The sequence below is a fragment of the Harpia harpyja genome, chromosome 11, assembly GCF_026419915.1.
Source record: "Harpia harpyja isolate bHarHar1 chromosome 11, bHarHar1 primary haplotype, whole genome shotgun sequence".
In the NCBI taxonomy this organism is placed as follows: domain Eukaryota; kingdom Metazoa; phylum Chordata; class Aves; order Accipitriformes; family Accipitridae; genus Harpia; species Harpia harpyja.
Genome location: NC_068950.1, coordinates 7,215,165 through 7,236,347, shown reverse-complemented (window position 1 = coordinate 7,236,347; position 21,183 = coordinate 7,215,165). Strand labels below are relative to the sequence as shown.

Here is a 21,183-nt window from a genome sequence, read left to right as displayed (position 1 = left end):
TTTGAACTCTCAAAATGCAAGATGAGTGATGCAGGTTATTTTTAAAACTGAGCAGGCACTTAGAGATTTCACAGAATGAGAGAGTTCCCTGAATGTGTCCTGTCACTTAGCATGGTATTTTGCTGTGGTGCAAAATAACTTGGACAGATGGTAAAGAAATTAAGCTGAGGAACACAAATGTGCTTGGGTGGAGGGTAAAGAGATTAAGAAAAGGAGATAGTTGTTGCCTTATGAATTCCTAGCACTGGTTGGTATTGTTTTGAACTGTTTCTTCTTCCCTCCACCCCAGTCTTAATCTGTTCTTTGCTTTCAAAATGTTTCGGGGGTTTTCTTAATATGGCTTCTGTCAATAAAGCCTAAGCAGTTCTAGGGAATCTGTCGTTTGATTTCTTATACGTTATGACCACTAAAAGTAGTTTTTCAGCCCGAGGCTGTCTGCCTCAAAGGAAGTTAAACGTGCAGACAGAAAATTTTAGGGAGATAGTAAGCAGAGCAAAATTACATTTGTGTTATCTCTGTTTTCCTCCTTCTACCCTTTCTCTGTCATTTTCCTCAGGAAGTTTACTCTGTTACATTCAGAGAGCAAGCTGAAGGGGGACCAGCACTGACTTTTTTTTACTGTGCCTGGCAAAATTCAGTTTGTAGCAGGAGTGAGGAATAGGAAGAAAAAGAAAAAAAGCAACTGGAAAACCTGAATTTCCTGTAGGTACTGAAGTCCCATGGAGCTCAAGAGAAGGGCATAGCCAGTTATGGCAAAAGCATTAGATTTCCCTGTTCTGCAAGAAACTATTTTATATATACCATCCATTTTACTGCTCTGCTAGGATATATCCAGAGGCTTGTGTGAATTTTGCCTGTTGGGCAGATGTCTGGCATTTCTGTTCCTTTTGGTACCCCTCCTAAAAATAAAATGCTCTCTACTTAAAATAAATTTCCCCCCCTCATCCAAACTAACTTCATGAAAGTAAGTTTGCAAGCTGCAATGAACTAACCACTATTTCTGTACTGTACTTTCACTTTGAGCCTGTTTTCTTTTTCCAGTTCTTCTGCAGTTTCTCAGTGGCTTTGGTTCTTGGCTATAGCTACAGGTAGCTTAGGGGCTTGGGCAGGGAAGCTCTGAGCATATGTGTCTGTCTAACACTTTGGAGACGTAGAAAGTCATAGTTTAATTTTAACTCTTGGCAGGTCATTTTAATTTTTCCAAACATGTTGGGTGTTCTCTGGGATCTGAAATTAAAAGAGAAAAGCCTTCTTTTTCTTCACTGCTGCAAACTCAACATACACAGTTTTGACAGCTAAAATGAGCATGGAGGATTTTGAAGAGCCATGTTATTTTGTTGTGAACATCACTCTTCTTGGGAAACCCTTCTGAAAAATTGTCCTTATCATGTAGTGGTGATCAAGAGTTCATATGCACTTTGGAGTATACAAGGATCTGCTTTGTTCCTTAGACTATAGTTTGCATTGGCACTAAGCTGACATTTATTAATGTTTTCAGAAATCGCACTCAGTTTGCATGAGCTGAATTTCACGCTTCTATGGGGGAAGATCGTAGTGGTATTGCATTACCTTTGAGGATTAGTCTGTCTTGTATTCACACTTGAGCCTCTAAACTTCCGTGTTTTCTCTGTTGAGGAGGCTCTGACTAGGGAGAAGAGCCCAGAGGCTTTTAATTCTTTCATTGAACCTGCTTGATTTGAGACAAAACTGGACAAGATATAAAAAGATGACCTGAGACTGGTAGAAAAGATGGGGTTTATTTTGTGGAGAAAATTCATAGTGATAATCAATAAAAGAGAAGCAATAGGGCATCTAACAGTCAAATACCATGGGTGAAAACTCCTCCACAATGAATGACTTTCCCTGGCCCAGAAAGACTGTGTTAAGAAATTGCCTATAGAATTGGCCTTCCTTGGGGCCCACTGTGTTATTATACTACAGTGTTTGGTTTGTGTATTTGCTGGGCAGTGTGCCTGAAAAGCATTAAAGTTGCACTGCATATACTTTGTCCTATAGTTAGGTACTTTGGAGCTGGAACAAATAAACACTATATTTATAACATGGAAGCTTGGAGACAAAAGCTTTCCCTATGTTTTATTTATGCAACAATACATTCTCAAAATATTACAGTATCTTGATCTTTGTGTATGTCATGGAGCAAGAGACCCAGATTTTTTTTACACAGCTATAATATAAATGAGTTTTCATATACTCTGAAGCTCCCTTCTGTCAGTAGGTTGACATAATTTGACTCTGGTGCCTGTGGGAATAGGAATCAATTCTGTCAAAAATGTCATTCATTTAGGATGCAACTGAATCCCCCCACCCCAAACCCAATCACAGACAGCCCTTCAGTTGACTTGGCTGGGTGTTGGAACAGCATTTTGCCGACTGTTAGCTATGACTTTTATGCTGTTATCGTGACATAACATGAGATTGTTCTTCCCTTGGAGTTCATGCTTTCATGCTGGTGAAATGGCATGTTTTCTGCTGGAGGAGATTGGTGTCAATTCCTGTCTTGGCCTTTGTGCTGTGCTGCATAGGTGATACCTTCTTGTGCAGTAGCTTTCTTAGGTAGCAAAGCAGGTTTGGCTGGCTTGCTTGGGTCTTTTCTGGCTTTTTTCCTCCCTTCCATAGATGTTGATCTCTTCCCAGAAAAATGCTGATTTTTATTAAAATTGGAGCAGAAAATATAGAATTACCATGTTTAACACTCCTAAATTCTGTAATTGGATGCTGGATGCACTATCCATGTAAAGAAAACACGGGAGACATTACCTCTATGGCATCAGGCTTAGATTAATACGTGTAATGTGCAGGGCTGGGGAACAGAACTAGTATGTATCTTTGAAGCCCTAGCCCACAGAATTTTTGTCATGTTACTGGGGAAACTCACAGTGATTCTTCCTTTTTTGGGCTTTGTACGACAGATTGGGAGACTCTCTTTTCCCTTGCCACGTCTTCATGAGGATGAACAGGTCTTGAAACTGATGCTGGTTTTGTCCTAATTTTTGTTGCATGCTGTTGACACATACAAATATAGGGAAAGGGAAAATGAGGTGAGCATGAAATGAGATGTATTTAAACAGGGTGCCTGCTATTGACACAGAAATATGGGGAAAGGGAAAACGAGCCAGAAACCAGAGATGTGAAAAATGGCACATCGCACATCCTGTGTTTCTGTTCAGAAACACTTCTCTTTTCTGGTGATGGTGTTGCTGTGGATGGAAGTTACGAAAGGTCTGTTATTTCGTGTCCTAGAGCTCTCTTCCTGCCCCATATCCCACAGTATACTTTGATGGACCATACCTGGTCTCCAGTACTATAAATTCCAGTACTAGCTACTGCTAAGTACTTATCCGTGCAGAAAAGTTTAATTACTTATACTGTGCAGTTTTAAGTAGTTAAAATTTTGGCTGTTTTCTTTCTCCACCCTGGCAGGACATTCTCATTCTGGTATGACTTCTTGCTTTAATTTTACACACCCAAGTAACAGAAGCCAAGTAGCTTTTTTAGCCTTTTTCTCATCTACTTGAACAAAAGCAACAAATGAATGTATTGCCACCTGCAGCTAATCACTGCTGCTGCCAAATCTGCTACCTCTCCCAATAAAGAGCAGAAGGAAACATGGTGATTTAAGCTTAGACAGTGGTGGACAAGAAGTTGGTCAGCAGTGCATCCCTGTGACAAGGAAAGCCAAGCACATCCTGGTCTATATTAGCAGGAATGTAGTGAGTAGATGGAGGGAAGGGATTAATTCCTTCAGTTCATCACTTCTGAGACCACTTCTGGAGTGCTGTGTCCAGCTTTGGGCCTCCCAGCATGAGGGAGACATTGACATACTGGAGCAAGTCCAGCAGAGGCCATAGAGGTTGTCTGGGGCTTCATGTCTCTATAGGGTGTTTCATTGGTATGGCTGTAACACTCTGAAGTTACGCTTTAGTTTGTACCAATATTTCTGTGCAGATAAGTCACTAGCATCTAGCACTGCTATTTTGGTGTATGGGAAAATGCACTTTTGTGTTCTGAAACAGCAGGCATTACTAAAAGTTATCTCCTGGCCCTTCTGAGCCTCGTTTGTGCAAGAGGAGCTTTGTTCACTTCAGCTTCAAAGACTGTGTATTAAGGGAATGGCTGCTTTTGAGGAGAGTTGTTACACTTACGATATGGATGAAAGTGGCAGCATTTAACGTGGGGTTTTAAAACTGGTGGTTCATTTATTGTTTGTTCACCACTTTAAGATCTATATTTAGGTAATAAAACCAAACTTAAAATGTAAAAGCTAGCTAGTATGTATGGAAAGCTGAAAGTAAAAGCTAATAATACTGTTTACTTTTTTGCTCGTTTTATTTTTAGGATTTCTTCTTTTATTCACTAGTATATGATCCTCAACAAAAGACCCTACTCGCTGATAAAGGAGAGATTCGAGTCGGAAACAGATACCAGGCAGATATAACAGACTTGCTAAAAGAGGGTAATTTCCATAATTTATTTAAATTGTCAAGAGGCCATGTAGAATGTGGCCACTTTTATGCATGCGGTCTGCATAGGTGTGGGAGGTGGAGGTTTCCACTGCTAGGTCATGCATACAATGATGGCCTGGTTTGTTGGTGACTGAAGCTGTTGCCCGCTGAATGCAATTAGTTATGTCTCAAACCAGTCTCTTAAGTGGGCGTTTGTCCAAATCATAAAAGTTGTTGAAACAAATTGAATTAATTGGCTCTCTCAAAACTTGCACTTTTTTTATTGAGAGATTTCAGAATTTCCATGGGAAACACAAATTTCCATCACGTCTGTAAAGCCTTTTGTGTTTTTAATCAAGCCTTGCTTCCCTATAAGAACCCCTCCCAAATTACTGCCAATTAAATGCTGTCTCCCCTCATCAATTTGCCCATTATTGCTGGGTGCCTTTTCCTCAGAGCCCTCTCCCCATCCCAAGTGTTGGCTGCCAGCTTAGACTTCTCACCTGGTGAACAGGCAGGAGGAAGAATTTGCTGGCCTGAACATGTTTTGAGACCTCAGCCTGCCTCCACTGTGTCATGGAGCAGTAGGACCGTGAGGACTCTGGCCCAAGGAAAAGGGACTAGTAGCAGTAGCCAATACTAGTTACCAAATAGTAACTAACTTTAGATTTGTCTTTACACTACCCTACAGATCCAGAAGTGGGTGGGAAAATTGAGAGGGATGGGCAATATTGGCATCTAATTGCTCCTTTCTGAGACCCATGTAATGCATGGGGAAAGGTCTGTCCATATGCTTCTCTTAAAGAGAGCAGGGGTTGTGACCCATATTGGAAGGACCTTCTCCAGACTGTATGGGCAGAGATGTGAAAGCAATGAGACGCTTCTGTCTTTGCTTAAGAGCTTTGCTGATACCGTTAGCCTCATGTTAGAACAGGCAAACAAATTGGTCAAGACTCTTGTTTAATTTGTCTATGAAACTGGTATTTATTCAGCAGCTGGGCAAGCCTCCTAAGAGAGGGTGAACTAATTTGAAAGGCATTCTCTTCCCTCAGCAGGCCAACACAGGGCTTCAGAGAAGAATAATCTCCAGATGTTTTAAAGGGACCAAAAAAAAGAAAAAAAAGTCTCAGTAGCTCCTGTATTTTTCCAGGGTATTTTGGTTTGTGTAGAGTCAGGAAAATAAAAGCAAGAGGGTCTGATGCCATGATTTACTCCTTTAGAAAGCAGCTGACTCAAGTTGAACCAGCTACTCTTTGCCTGCTCAGGGCAGCTGGGAGTGTGTCTGTTTTCCCTGGAACTGCTGCAAGATAAAGGAGACAGAGAGAGGAGCTAGGGAGAGGGGCGGAAGCAAGACTGTCTAGTTGGGAGAAGGATGTACGCTGTTTCCCATTACATGTGTCCTTTGAAACCAGTTCTTGAACATTTGATTGCCTGATTCGGATGAGCTGTGTTGCTCTGTCTGTCAGGCTGAAATTGTCACAGACAAATAGGTGAATGAAACTTTCACAGTGGCCTGTTAAGCAGTGTAACTGAGATGGGTTAGCAGTTAAATTATTTATTGTGAGACAAAAAAAATCTAGAAAATACTTCTATTCTAAAATAGCCATACCAAGCATTTCTAATTTGTTTTTCAACCAGGTGAGGATGATGGAAGAGATCAGTCAAAACTTGAAACAAAAGTTTGGGAAGCCTTTAACCCGCTAGTAGACAAGCAGATAGACCAGTTCCTGGTGGTAGCACGGTAAGAGCATTTTACCTCTCCTTCGAATAAGTGAATGTTACTAAGTTTTCCAAGCACTTTTAATGCTCTTTTTGCTATACTAGTATGAATGCTGGTTTTGGTTGCTTGATTCACTTGCTTCATTTTGAAATGATGGACATTTTGCATGCCTTCCTGGGAATTGCATGACTTTAGGAACAGCTACACGGATTTACAACTTCGTTAATCACCTTCATAAAAGAAAAGCAAATGGCATGTAAAAACTACCCTGTAATTGGAGAGGTTTTTCAAATCCGTTGGCCAGCATGCAGAAGGCTTAGTGAACTAAATTCTTGACAGTTCATTACTCTGTCCATTTTCTCCCTTTTTCAAATCCAGTGACATTTTAACATCCATTAATAGTTTGCTAAGAAGTCTGGTAAAATGTTTTTGATGGAGCGTGGATGCTTTCTAATGCCTAGATTCCAATAGGTGGGCACAATAACATAAAATCCTGCAAATCTGTACAGATGGTGAAATGTGTGCTTTTATTTAAGCCCAAAGTAATCTTTGTTGATCAACTTTTCCTTTTTAAAATGTTCTTGAACTTTTTCATTGGCATGCATTTATATGAACAGAAGCCTATACTAAATTTTAGGCTCTCATAGCAACTGGTGGCTGAATAATTTGGGGGAAAAAAAAAGAAAAAAGAAGAGAGGTAATACTCTCCAAATTCTGTGTCTTTTAGGTAAGTTTGTAGGACTGTGTGGGAGCAAAGTGGTGTAAGTAGATGGATGGTTGGACCTTTTGATGGTTTTAGTCAGTGGAGCAAGTTATCATTGGATATGGTTAGGAAAGGGGTGTGTAAAGTTACAAGCTGCTAGTAGTATCTGGTTTGCTAGTCTTAAGAGTTCTGCTCCTTGGCCATGGTATCTGATAGACATGGACCCTGACTCACAGAGCTGCCTGCTTCAGCCAAGGGCTTTAGCCCTGGAAAGCAGAATTAAGCCCATATTTCAGATACTCTGTTAAATTGGGCCCTGGTTCTGTCAGCCTTTTGGTTCTTGTTTTTCCCTCTCTTGAGTTATCATGCTTTGAATTTCCTTCTGAACTTCCTGAGCGTGGCATTGCTGTGCCCATTGTGGAGTAAGTTCATGGGATGCTCGCCAGAGAGGCAATACTAGAGTTTGTGTGAAAGAATCTGCCTGGATAGGGCCCTCCAGTTCTGACTGAAGCTGCTGGATGATGCAAGGAAGGGTGCGTTTTTATCAAACAGCAGTAAATGTGTTCAACATGCTGAATGATACAAGCTCAGGGAAATACTGGGGGGGTGGGGGGCAGGGGCGGGGAGAATTGAGGTAAGTGAAGGAGATGGTGAAATGCAATGTTTTAAGTACTCAAGATGAGAAGTGTGTACGCTCCCAAATCAATTTTTCTATGTGCTTTGAAGATAAAACTTGCCATTATTACAAACTTTGGGCAAAATTTTTAAAAATGGCTAGTCTGAATTGCAGCACCTTTGCATGGTTGCTTGGGCCTTGTGTGCAAGTCCAGTAACAGGGAGCCAAGAGTAAAACTAGGTTGGTTAAAATGAAAAAAAAAATGTTAACTGCAGTCGAGATTGAAGAAAATCTCATAGTTCAGAATCCATTAATACATTTTTTTGCCTTTGGTTAAACATGTGCTTTTTGTTGTATAGACTTTTTTAAGGTTCATAAAGTTCATAGTGTTCTGGCTACACTGAAGAATCACCATAAAATTTAGGCTTTTGGAAGTTTCACTGTGCTGCTTATATGATATATTGCCATTTCCCTTGACCTGTGCCAACAGTAAAGTCAAACTAGCTGAACTAAGTAATTTATGTGCAACAGATTAATTCTACTTGATCAGATGGACATAGGGAAATGGATGAAAGTGGGGAGAGGATAATCTCCACCAGCGATGCGGAGCAAACAGAGGAAGGAGTGATGGCGAGAGCTGGGATATCTCCAGCAAAGGGTATTCCTGCTTCTTAAGGGACCCTTCTTGACAAGGCTGCAGCTTCACAGTTGCTTCTAATCAAGTGAAGTACAGGACACCATTGAAAAGCTAAGAACTTTGTTTTCTGGGTTAATTTTCGGCAGGATTGATTCAAATTGCCACTCAGCCACACAGTGCTCTGGTGTTTGTGTCAGGAAGACCCAGCAGGAAGCGAGAGGGTAGAAGTGCCCTGGCAGATGGGGGTTTTCATGTGGGTTGGTTTAGAGTGACCATAGAGCTGCTTTGAGATGGGGGTTTCCACCTTGCGTAGGCTTTTGGTGGCGAAGCTGGTTTTAGTAGCTCTTTCTGGCTGTTTGCTACTGCCCACTGGGTTTGCTGATACAGCCGCTTGAAGGTGCATGCTGTAATGAGAATCACTGAAAAGAGCAGTATAAAAATTGCTTCTGTCGTGAATCAGCAAAGTGATCCAGTTCATCATTAGATGCCACACACACACACACACACACACACACACAAAAAAGTATCAGTACAGCTAAAGCTGGGGACAGGGGAGTTGCGAAGCAGGGATGGGGGTAGTGACTGGGAGGCTGGGGAGAGGCTGAAGCGTGAATTGCCGCGGAAACTTGGGGGTGGGTGAGTCTGTTTTGGATTTGGGCCAAAATTAGGTATTTGATGACAACTACTGCTTAAGCATTTACCTTTTGTCGTACTGCACTGCTTGGCACTAGTTTGTTCCTCTGTGCTCTCAACTAGTTTGGGGAAGTGATCTGAGTGGAGAACAAAAAAAAAACCCACCACCTTTTTTTGTTGTTGTAGTTGCTCAGAGGAGTTCAGCTCCAGTTCACTGTGCAGGACCACAAGCGTTTCACCCATATGGTGTAGCAAGCAGTGAGGGGAGTAGGAATTGCTGGAACCAATGTTCCTGTTAAAGGTTTCTCCGACTAATTTCTTTCAGAATAGAACGAGGAGCATGGGGATTGTGGCCTCAGATGCAAGAATGGCTGGCATTGGGAAGTATTCGAGAATTGCTGTATTTTTATGCAGGCTATATAATATATATGTATTATACAATATTAAGTTGTAAAATAAAAATTGGTTTTAATTTTACTGAAACTTTTAGAAAAATGCTTGTGTTACTGTATTTTCTTCTGTCCAGTCTTGGCATCTGTCTCTGTACTTTGGACAATGCAGCACTACTCTTGCCATTGTGGAAGAGACTTTTGCCATTCATAAAGCTTGCTTGTGCTGAGTTTCTGTTTAAGTCTGTTGAGAGATAAGGGATAAGAGAGTAGTTCAAAACTCCCCATTTGTGATCCTTGAGTCTTTCACTGTTTCCCCTCCTATGCCTAAGCCTCTTTGGTCATATGAACTAAGCAGAGTAAACCGTTCATAATAACAAACCACATCTGAAGAGAATGGTCTCTGGCTCGGAACTAGCGCCAAACCATGTAATCTTGTTACTGAGAAATGGAGTCTGGTGATCTCAAAAAGTGTTGGTTGGGTGTTTATATTTATGCTTGTTTTGCATGCAAAGTTAATGCTCTGTTTAATTTATTTCAGGTCTGTTGGTACGTTTGCCCGAGCACTAGATTGCAGTAGTTCCGTCAGACAGCCAAGTTTGCACATGAGTGCTGCAGCAGCCTCTAGGGACATCACGCTGGTAAGATTTTTAAGAGGACCTTAAGTTTTTGAGAGATGCAAAATATTCACCTCAGCAATAACAGTTGGCAAAGAGAGAGGGGCAGATGGGTTGTAATTGTGGCCTGCTGTGAAGCAGATCCTGCCTTTGTAAAGGAACCCTTTATTTACATATGAAGTAACTTTTTCTGGCCTTGTGCCTCCTATGATCCATCACGGATAATTCTATGAGATAATGTTTTTTGTTTTGTTTTATTAAAATGTTTTGATGACATGCTTCACAGCCCATCTCTTGCATGGGCTTAGTAGCTGTCTTGAGAAGAATGCAAATGATTATCTGGCTGTCTGCAATGTTATAATGCCAGAATGCCACTCCTCATCACTTCCCCAACACCAGACTGTCACTGGCATCCTTGGGCAATATCGTCTGGGGCAAAAGTTTGTGGTCAGATAAGAAATTTCAGTCGATCCAGTTCTTCTCTGTGATGAGGTCCATTTTAGAGTACCTGAGGAGTGGTGACATTGTTAATATTTTATAATCATAAATGATTCTGAGTAGATAGAGGAAAGGGAAAACTTGAACTTCTTTGCTAGAGAAAGTTTAATGAATATTTGAATAAAACTTATGAAGTCTCCAGAGAACTGTTATCAAAGCCTCACCTCATAACTGGAATAATGTGAAATCATATATAGAACAAATTCTGGGATAGAACACTGCAGATTAATTATGCACGTGCACAAAACGTATGATGAAAGGCAAATAACGTCCTGATTAAAACTACAGAAATCAGGAAACAAAGCCAAGCTTTCATTTACTAATACCACTTCCTCCCTCGCCATGTGTTCTCAGCCCTTGTAAATCACAAGTTGCAGACAGTCATAACTCAGCTTTCTGAGGAGTAATTGCTGCTGGGAGTAATTCTTTTTTCCTACTCAGCTATGATGTGTGGCTTGACTTGAATTGTTTTGGGGATTTCTTGCCTTTGGGGGGACAGCATGCATGTGTTGCTGCTCTTAAATTTTTCTTATATGCAATTTTTGTGGATTATTTGACAAAGAAAGTGCCTGGCTAAGCTTATTAGAAAATATACCCTTGGACCTCTGTCTTCATGCCCGATCTGTGGAGGGTACCTAACAGGGCTGCTCAGTCATGGGGCGAGTGGGTCTCTATCCTGTGCATTTTCTTAACAGTAGTACTACAGTGATGGTGCTGGTGAGTAGCTAAGTAGGAATTATTCATACAGAAGGGCTCACATTCCACAAACCCCACTATTGTTAGCGAATGTTACACTCGTACGCTGACAATTACAGTGAGTCTGAGGTTGGAACAAGTTTTTACTGACTTTGTGTTAGGTATAGAATACTGCAGCCACAAATCTTGGTGCAGAATTTTTGTTATTGGTGTTTCACTGTTAAGCATTTTTTCTCCCTAGATGCTTGTCCTTACATTTATCTTTCTCGTTACAACCATGTAGTTCCATGCTATGGACACGTTGCACAAAAATGTCTATGACATTTCCAAGGCAATCTCTGCGCTTGTGCCACAAGGTGGGCCAGTCCTGTGCAGAGATGAGATGGAGGAGTGGTCTGCTTCAGAGGCAAACCTCTTTGAGGAAGCACTAGAAAAATACGGAAAAGATTTCACTGACATTCAGCAAGATTTTGTAAGTATATAAAATGAGGGCCCACATGGTGACCAGTTCTGATCAGTGACAGAGCTGGTTTACAGCTTGTCTAAACTGTGGTGTTTTTCTTCGTGTTGAAGAGGAGGGCTTTGAACTGGAGCATGTGTCTTGCTGTAAATTGGGAAAAGGCAGACCTCATACTGATGACAGCCTGTTGTACAGTCAGAATTTCAAATCACAGATGATAGCTTTTCCTTTAGAGACATTAATTTAAAATCATCTGCTCCACTACAGCTGAGGGAGTATTTAGGAGAGTGTTGTGACAGCCTAGCTGCTGTAGATTAATTTGTGTTTGAAGGAGAATAAGTACTGGGCCTTCTGAAACATGAAAATTTAGTCACTTTTACAATGTGATTTCAGAAAGGGCCTTTTGAAAGTTTGAAAAAGGAATCTTGGGCATCCAAGGGAAGTGTCCTGTAGTTTGGCCAAAGCTCCACCCTAGGTGCTCAGCCTGCAGATTGAATGGAGCACTGTAAAGAGAGCCAAGTTTCACTGTATCGCTGTTCGAGTCCTCAGGAACAAAACAAGTGGTTTGTGTTGCTTGTCCCGTGCTCTAATCTTTTAGACAGAGGGTCTTGGAAACAGCACAACGCTCTCTGTGGTCCTGCGGAAATCCTCGTGCTTCTCATGCAGAGAAAAGAGCTGGCAGGGCACAATTCTGTTAGTAGTTATTACTTTTTTTTTTTTTTTTTTTTTTTTTAACGGGCCAGCTCCATAGAAGCCGAGCAAATCAGAACTGTGCTACTGTAGTTGTGGCTCTTGCTCGAGTCTTTGCTGCTCAAGCAGAGAGTCTGAGCCAATGGGCTCCCTTCTGCATTGTGCCTCTCTTGAATGGTTTACTGTGGAGCCAATGCAGCATGAAGATTTACCTGTAACCTGCTCTACTTCTACACTGAAAGCACCATTTTTTGAAAGGGCATTTAATTTAACATGGGTCCCATGTGCATCTAATGCCCTTAGGAGATTTAGACATTGATTGCCTTTTTTTGTTAGGAGGGTTAGTAGTTGCAAGACTCTGCTATAAACTGTCTGTCAAAGGAATCCTGTGAATTTCATAGAGGCTGTGTGCCAGCTCCCTGTAATGACTGCTGCTTTTCCTTTATGTCCCTAGCTCCCATGGAAGTCCTTAACAAGCATAATAGAATATTACTATATGTGGAAAACTACAGACAGATACGTTCAGCAGGTAAGAGAGTCAGAATCACCTCTTTCCTTCTAACAGAAGATGTTTTTCTTGCTTTTGAAACCAAGCATTGTTGCTTTATTCTACCTCTTGGGGTTGAGCCTTTCCGATAAGTTCTGTTATGATCTGAAGCACTGAACAATCTCTTGTCACTAAACTCATCAGCCGTTCCGTAGATACAAACATGTAGCATTGGCATTTTGCTTTCTTCTATGTTTGCTGCTACTTTATTTGTCTGGAGCTTTCAAATGTCTGTTTGGGAATTTAGCAGTTTGAGGAAGGGAATATGGTTAATTTCTGCCTGTAGAGTTCAAGGTCAGCATTAACTTCAGTGTTGACTTTTTATTGGAGGGGGTGGGCAGTTGCTGTACAACAGGCGCCCATGTTAATTCTCCACCTCTGCCTGCCCATGACTTTGATTGCAGGTGCATGGAGGATCCCCCATCCTCCCCATGCGAGCAAAATGTTTGTCTGGGAAGCGTTGATGGCTCAAATTCCCAGACTTGTTATACTTGAGAATCAACTTTGACTAGTGTTTACAATTGTTTTTATCTCTACTTGTTTAAATACTAAGGATGCTTGGTCCCTTAAATAAAGAAAGCACAATGCAAGCAGCATACAAAATGTTGCAGAGTATCAGTTGCTGAAAACTACTTATAATATTTAATGGAAAATTAATTAAAGAAGGGAGAAATATGTAATGGATTTTTCATTATAATTATCAGCGTTATGTTTAGGCACCTATTTGAAGTATTAGAAAAAGTGGAGTTATAAAAATGTCCTGCCTTAACTTGCTTCATTGGAAATTCAGCCTGGGATAAAGACTAGATGCCTGAGGCATTGACCAATACTTGGCTTGTGCTGTATTTGGGCACCTTGGTCTGTAATGTGATTTTTACCATATTCTTTCTGATCAGAACACTGATTAGATTACAGAGGGATCCTCAGGACAAATGAGAACTTTTTTGCATCAATTCCGTATTACTTTTTAAAAAAAATATTAACTGCATCCTCATTGCAATATTTCCCCAAGTTCATTCTTTGGTTGAAACTTTTCCTTCTGGTAAGGAAATGGGTGGTAGGAAGGTGGGATGGTGGTGGAAGCTGGCATGGGGGGGGAAAAAGGGTGCTGGAGAAATGAGGTCATGGTATTTCCTTCCCCAATGTGAACTGTGTGTATCATTGATATAGTGAGTGCTGCTATACTGTCTTGACTACAGCTGTTCAGGAGATGATAGCTGAGTGTACTCAGCCTGTACTACACTCAATATTTGCACTGAGAGGAATCCATTTATCTTCTTCCCTGCATCTTCTATCTCACCTCACTTCTTTTAGTGATAAAAATTCATCTAGCAATATGGTAGGTATCAGAAAAAGTGAGGAAAGTTCTTTTATCAGTCAGTGAAAACTAGAATCTTAGGCTGTTGCATGAAAATGTCACCCCTGTGCAGTCAGACCAGCAAACAATAGTAGGAATTCTTGGGAAAGATTAAACCAAAAAGCATCTCCATACTGCTCAGAAAGTCCACGATACATTTGCAATGATGAAGTTCTGTTTCTGCCCATCTTGAGGTATGTAACAATGGTGGTGGTGGGAATAAGAGGTAGGGAGCAGGATCTTTGGTGTTCACTCTTGGATACTGTAGGAGGCAGATTGGAATAGTGTCCTAGGTGTTTGCTTCCAGGCCTATGTGCTGGGAAGGCAAAACATCTGGAGAAACTGTACCTTGATTAGGAAATGGTTAAATTCTTTTGCTTTTTCCACTTTCTTGAACTTTCTTATTACATAGACAAAATTGCGGAGGGGATAGTTGCATGAAGATTTTGATTATTTGTTCTTGCAGCAATTAAAAAACCCAGCAAACCTACAGTTTCTCATACTGTTTTGCTATATTCCTATGCAGTGGGTTTTCTATCATGGTTATACCTTACATGTGCTGCCCAGCAGTGTACCAGGGAGTGGGATTTGGGGAAAACTTCCAATTAGAGGCTCTGCACTTAGGAGATAGTATAAGCCGGACAGGTAAAAATTGCAGTACAGAGATATTGCATCAATTAAGTCTGAACTGAGCTGAAGACCTCATCTCAAGTTCCCACCTTGTACAAGCAAATAATACTATTAAACATTTATAAAAAACCTGGGAGAGCTATCTGTGTATCACCACAAAGAAAGCATAGGAAGTTGTAGTTGAAATAATGGTGTATTAAATTTATATTTTACTTGATGTGTGCAAAGTCTTTGGCAAAGTACATCCCTCACCACTTTTTCCATCTGTTTCTTCATAGTGTTTTGTCTGTGTAGATTCTTTCCTTAGTCTAATACCGCAAAATGGTTCTGGGTCTAACAGTATTTTTGTACATAAGATACTGAAAATGGGTTAAGTAAGGATATGAAAAGTGTGCATCCTGAGTTATTTAACTTTCACTTGCCCTCCTTCTAAGAGGATGATTAAATTATATTCCAAGGCTGTATGTTATTGTCTTTAAAAAAATACTGATAACTTGCTCATTCTTGTAGAATCTTTGGCTGAATGAACATAAAAACATCCATTTAAACTGTCTATTTCTGTGAGTTACAAAACATAGTAATGAAGTTTTTTGTCATCAGCCAATTGCCTGCTTTGATGAAAAACAGTTAGTTGGGAACTGTTTACATCCTTCTGTGTTTCCTTTGAGACTTTCTTGGAGCAAGAAAGCACTGTCATAATCCTGAAGCAGAAATCCATCTGTTTCTTGCCATTGAGGCAGCTAAATTGTGAGTTGGCTTCAAGAGAAGTCCCTTTCTCAGAACTGAACAATAAGGTATACTTATGCTTGGTATACCAAAGATCGAAAGGCTTAATACAGCACTTCCTTGCCTTGTGAGTAGGACACTGTGATTGAGATACATGCAAATTGACTTGCTTTGGAGTATGCACTTGGATCTCTTATCCAGTAATTTTTATTTGGCTTCAGCTATACCGTGCTTTTGAAGGTTACCAGCATAATTAGGAGTTCAATCATTTCAAGAGGAGGACTGACCCTCAAAGAACAGAACTGCTAGAAGGAGTAATTCTACTGCAATGTCAACGCAGAATTTGTGGTCTGACGTAGGCTCCTGAACATCTGTCCAAAGTGATCCCAAGAGTTGTCCTGTCAAAGACATCCTTTCAGAGCTGTCCTGAAGAAAAGGAGGGAGATGCATTCCAAATTCAGTATCCCGTGTCTTCTTTGAATGCATCCTTTTCTTGAGACAGATTTCCTGTGTCAATTCACAAGAGCATATATTTCTGATTCAGAAAGGTTTGAAATGGCATCCACTGAGTAACTGCTGTTTGGTGGCTTCCCCCAGTGATTTGAAAACTCTTCAAGAGTTGATGTGATGTTTGGGTATGCCTACGTTTTCATTCAAAGTAAAGGTTGTGTTCTTATGTAGTTACGAATTCCAGGGTGATTTTTTTTTTTTTTTTTTTAAGATCTTTAAACACTTCTACTGGTTTGCATATCATGAGGGGAAGTCCTGAAAACTTTAAAATACAACACTTTCCAACTGTTGAGATGCAGTTGAGAAGAACTCAGGACATGGCACTGGCAGATGACTGTTTGAGTTAGTCATATGCTTTCTGAGAGTTGAAGGCTTTAATTTACTTTTTGCATTTTTATTTGTGCTTGAGGAGCATGTAACTCCAAGAAAAAGATCAAATATTATCAATTTCTACTGTTCTGTTTCTTTTGTGAAAGTGCTATTAGAAAAGTGTAGGAGGAGTAGACAGAGAAAATCAGTTTTTATGTATGCATAGTGCTGAAGATACTGGAGAAAGTGGAAGTGCCCTTATAGTTGACTACATGAGGTAGGGAGCTTAAAGGAGGGAGCTCTGGGTAAATCGTGATGTGGATAGAAAACATCTTTATTAAGCCTTCTTTGTACCTAGCCAAGAGCTGTGAGTGACATCTTAATGTACTAGCCTTCATAAAGTACTGTGTTGCTAGCAAAGTAGAAATAACATCACAGAAATGTTTTTCCACATACGTAGGACGTTTTATCCCCAAACACCTCCTGTTAAGCCTACAGCAACATGGAACTATGGCAGTTTTGGCAAGCAAGTGACAGAGACTGTAGGTACCACACATCAGTGCTGAGATGTGTTGCTGGAGCACAAGCAGCTGGAAACACTTCTCCCAAATGCATCATGGACTAATTACCTTTTCTGTCCCATCTCCCCTGCTTCCCAGCAGCACTTGTATGTTCAGAGTTCTGAAAAAGAATAAACAGTATGAAAGTTCTCTAAATCCAGAAAATGCAATTTATCTTCCCTATCATCAACTAATAAAGGCTTAATATTTGAGGATGTTTGAGGTGTCCCCATGCTGTCTACTAACCCAATTCTTGCGTTGTAGACCTTGAAATATCCACTGTGTTCCTAGATTTCTTCTGTTACTTCCTTTTTATAAATGTTCACTCTTTAGAAAATGACAATAAACATTTGCTCTGATACATCATGTATTGTAAAACTCTTTCAGGCTCAGTGGGTAGAATGAAAGATATCAAATCTAGGGAGAAGATATCTAAAGGACAGTTGTTTGTACCTACTTGAATGTACAGTGCTTAGTATTTTAATCCCTTGGTCCTTGTTGGATAGACAAGTTGGTAATATCTCCCTTTCATAGATGGGGAAAATATGATGAGGTAAATAAGTATATCCTCTTAAGTTGTGCATATATAAATAACTCAAAGACAAAAGATTTCATTTAGGCCAAACTACTAGAAAAAGTTGGAAATGTTCAGGGTTTTTTTTTGTGGATGAGGATATTCATAACTACATCAGACCACATTAAAAATTCATAGCGTAAATATGCTTCAGGCACAAATCTATAACTGGCAAAGGACCTAGCAAAGCACTTTCTCTGTGAAGGGATTATTCTGAAATTGTGCATGACTACATTTCAGGCACCTTTCTTTTGTACCTTCTGGTATCAGTCACTGTTGGAAAATAGGAAACTCATCATATCTGGTCTATTGATTGCCCACAGCCGCAGGTACTTAGTGCAAACCTCTTCTTATCCAGTACATTGTGGTACCTTCTGAAAACCTTCAATTTTCCTGGTATACTAGTTTGTAATAAAGGCGTATGCTGTATGTCATGCTCTGCGCTGATCCCCAGGCAGCTGTAGGAGAGGAGGGTATCGCTAGGTCCAGGTGACTTATGGCAGTTGTTAGCTCAAAGCTCACACCATGGTCATCAATCGCACAGAAAATCTGTGGTGTGAGGTTAACATTCATCACCAGTTTACTAAAATGTTGCTTAATACCCTAAATTAACCGTGTCTCCAAGGCAAATGACTTTATATTGTGGATAGTAGAATATTTCAGCTGCTGGTAATGCTTTGTACTTGCATGAAGCTTTTGCGTTCATAGATTTCCAAAACTGTCATAACATAATGACTCTAGATAGTCCCCTTGGGAGCTTTTGTCAAGAAAACTGCAGCTTTTTTCCCCCACAATCTAGAAATCTAGTGGAAATTAAAAAAAAAAAAACGAACCCAAAAAACTAAACAGTTCTCTACCACTGGAAGTTCACTGAATTTCCTGCTTAGGTCTCAAGGAAATACGATTCTGGTACAAGGTTCATCAAGCAGTATTTTAAGCTGTTTATCAGTATCTGATGTTGGACTTTCTTGTAATTCCTGGGGAGAGTATGAGCTCCATGGCTGTTGATCTGCTGATGTAACTGCCCATGGTAGTCTGCCTGGGGAGGGAAGACCTGGTTTTCAGTCCAGCCTGTGGGTGGAACAGCCTCCAGTTCATAATGAGAAAGGCACATGAGCATGCATTTTGTGGAAGGATGATTTTTTTGGGTAGTGTCTCTCTGGAAGGTAGAGGAGGATTTCTGATGCTGTTTGGAGAACCATTGTCACAGCACTTTTTGAGGCCCATCATTGGATGCTTTGGTTCCTTAAATAAAAAGACTTGGGTAGGGTGGTTTGAAAATGTTCAACTTCGAATTTGTGGTTTGTATTCAGAGGGAGAGCCTCTTTAGTTCCATCACCAGTTGCCAGCAAAATGTGTGTTATTGATTCCTCCAAGTCTGTAGGATTGATAAAGATTGTCTCCATGAAGTCTTCATTTGGGTTTTCTTGAGGATAGTTTTCAGGTAGCTGTTCTTGTCCTAGACGAGATTTAACAGAAGCAGTTTGCTTTTGGATGCAGCTCTCTGAAGGTGTAACCGTAGTCTCGGGATAACTTTCAGAAGTTCTGTTTTCTCAGTCCTTGTTCCTTTGCCTGACAACTCCATTCTTTGTTTCTAAGATAGCTTGACTTCTATTTGCAGGAAAAGAGAGGAATTCTTTAGGAGTCTAGAGAGCTTTGGCGAGGAACTGTCAGACTGTCAAATGGAAAACTGTTGCTTAAGACTGTCCCTCTGATCAAAGCAAGCTTTACGCTTACAGGAAACTTTTACTTCGTTGTTTCTGTGTGTGTCCATCGTGTCCCTGTAAAAAGGATTTTTATGTTTGTCCAGTTCCTTAGTGACACATTCTTCAATTTTATTCCATTTTTGGTGCTTCCTGTTTCTTTGAAGATACTGACTTTAGCTTTACAATTATTTTCCTAGACTGTGCCTTGAGGCTGCTGCATAGAAAATGTTAAGCTAATCTGTTTGTCTAGAATATCACCATGCTGTTGGTTTGTCTGGAAAACATTGTCGTGGCTTTATGCAGACCACTGTTACCAGCATGGATGTTGAAGAGCATGGGCCCAGCTTTGAGCAGGAGGTTGGACTAGAGGCTCCAGAAGTTCACGCTAAAGTAATTTAGCTTATGCAATAAAGAGGAAATTTGAACCTCAGAATGTTTCTTTTACTTCTGCATCAGTTTTGAGTTGAGCTCTTGGCCTTATTAACTTTTAAAGAAAATCTCCTGTGTCACTCAGTCTTCAAAAGTGAGAAGGTGCATTGCTGTATCTGTTAATGTCCAGTTGGTGAATATTATCATGGAGAAGAAACACAAGCTGGTATGTCAGATCTTCCTCTGCAGGGGCGGCGGGGTGGAGGAAAGAAGAGTTGTGGAAGGAACAATGCATGAATGTGCATTGAAGTGAATGGGAATGAAAAATTTGTCCTTACAAATAGTAGATTGTCTTCTCTGACTTTTTTGAAAAGCTGTGTACATAGTCATTTGATGCCCGCAATTGTTTTCAGGGGATATTTTCCTGTTGGAAAAGGATTTTGTGGTAGCTGCTCAGTGAAAGGAAAACTTCCTTCTTAGTAAATAAGTGCTAAAGTTTTTAGAGCTATACTTGACTCCTAAGTAAAATAGTCCTTATTTTCTTTTTATTCTAACATTTTTCTTTTCTTTTTAAAGAAACGATTGAAAGCAGCAGAAGCGGAAAGCAAGCTAAAACAAGTGTATATACCCAACTAGTAAGTATCTTTTTGTATTGTTTTGTTTTCTGTTTCGTTGTAGGGAGTGTGGTGTAGCAGTTCCCATGGCCTGCCAGTATTATGTATTTGCTTTAATTACGTAATGAGACATAGTTGAACAAACACATCAGAGAACTATTAAATTAGGTTACCAATATAACGAACCTTCTGCTGATGCTTGAATAGGCTTGAATTCCTTTGTATTTTAGTTGAGTTAATGCTAACCACCCCGATGCTAACAAAAACAACTAGGAGCCCTGTGGAAGAAAACACACGATAGCTTTAGTAGTTCAAAGCTGGCTAGAACAAAGCAGCAGTCCTCCCAGTATGCTTACGCTGCTGCTTGTGAGTGTGTAAAAGACAAAGCTGTTCCCACACACTGACCTTCCACTTCAGGAACACAGGGTGTTTCCTCCATGGGCAGCCGAGGGCTTTCCCTTTGGGGCTTTCCTGGTTAGGATGCTGTGCTGTCATGTTGCTCGTTTCTTTACTCCTGTATAATGTTCTCATCCTGAAGCAACCGTTACTTATCTTCTAATTTTTATTTTTATATGGACTGGGAGTTGGGGACTTGATAGCAGGTCAGCATGGTTGTGAACAAAAGGGTAGCTATTTAACTGCTCAATAATATATCTGTTTCTCTTAATTTTTGTTGTCAATGGATCACCAATGAATGGTTGTTTCCTAATGTCATTTATGTAAAAAATATTTGTATACATATAAAAATATATTAAAACTAACATATTATATACGGTATATAAAAATAATGTATAGATAAATATATTAAAATTCTTAGTAAATCGTGTTTCTTCTACTGCATTTCCTCTGCATAACCCAAGCAACAGTTGTTATAATGTGGAACTTGAATCACCCTTGTCCTTCCTCCTTTCAAATTTTGCTCCCAGATGAATTCCCACGTGTATTATCCCCAATAACTCCTTTACTCTTTTATGCTATCTCCTTTCACATATTTATGAATTTCTACCATGTGTTCTGTTACTTAAGGTAGGACTAAGTTTTATGTATTTAGCTTGCAAGACAGCCCCTTACTTCTTGTGAAAATAGAGGATCCTTGATTTCTTTTTTTCTTTGAAATATGTTGATACCTTTCAGGTGAATTTACTAAAAATTAGGTGTA

At 40.1% G+C, this 21,183-nt stretch overlaps 1 protein-coding gene across 11 annotated transcripts in view; it reads left to right on the top strand.

Moving 5' to 3' along the window:
* Positions 1-21,183, top strand: part of MTA1 (metastasis associated 1) — an 87,888-nt gene that overhangs the window by 33,296 nt on the left and 33,409 nt on the right. For all 11 annotated transcript variants that reach the window (XM_052800498.1, XM_052800489.1, XM_052800488.1 and 8 more), the window contains 6 exons: positions 4,357-4,474; positions 6,102-6,204; positions 9,703-9,802; positions 11,256-11,444; positions 12,577-12,651; positions 19,987-20,045. In XM_052800498.1, the coding sequence (XP_052656458.1) occupies positions 4,357-4,474; positions 6,102-6,204; positions 9,703-9,802; positions 11,256-11,444; positions 12,577-12,651; positions 19,987-20,045 (644 nt within the window). The remainder of the gene's footprint in view (positions 1-4,356; positions 4,475-6,101; positions 6,205-9,702; positions 9,803-11,255; positions 11,445-12,576; positions 12,652-19,986; positions 20,046-21,183) is intronic.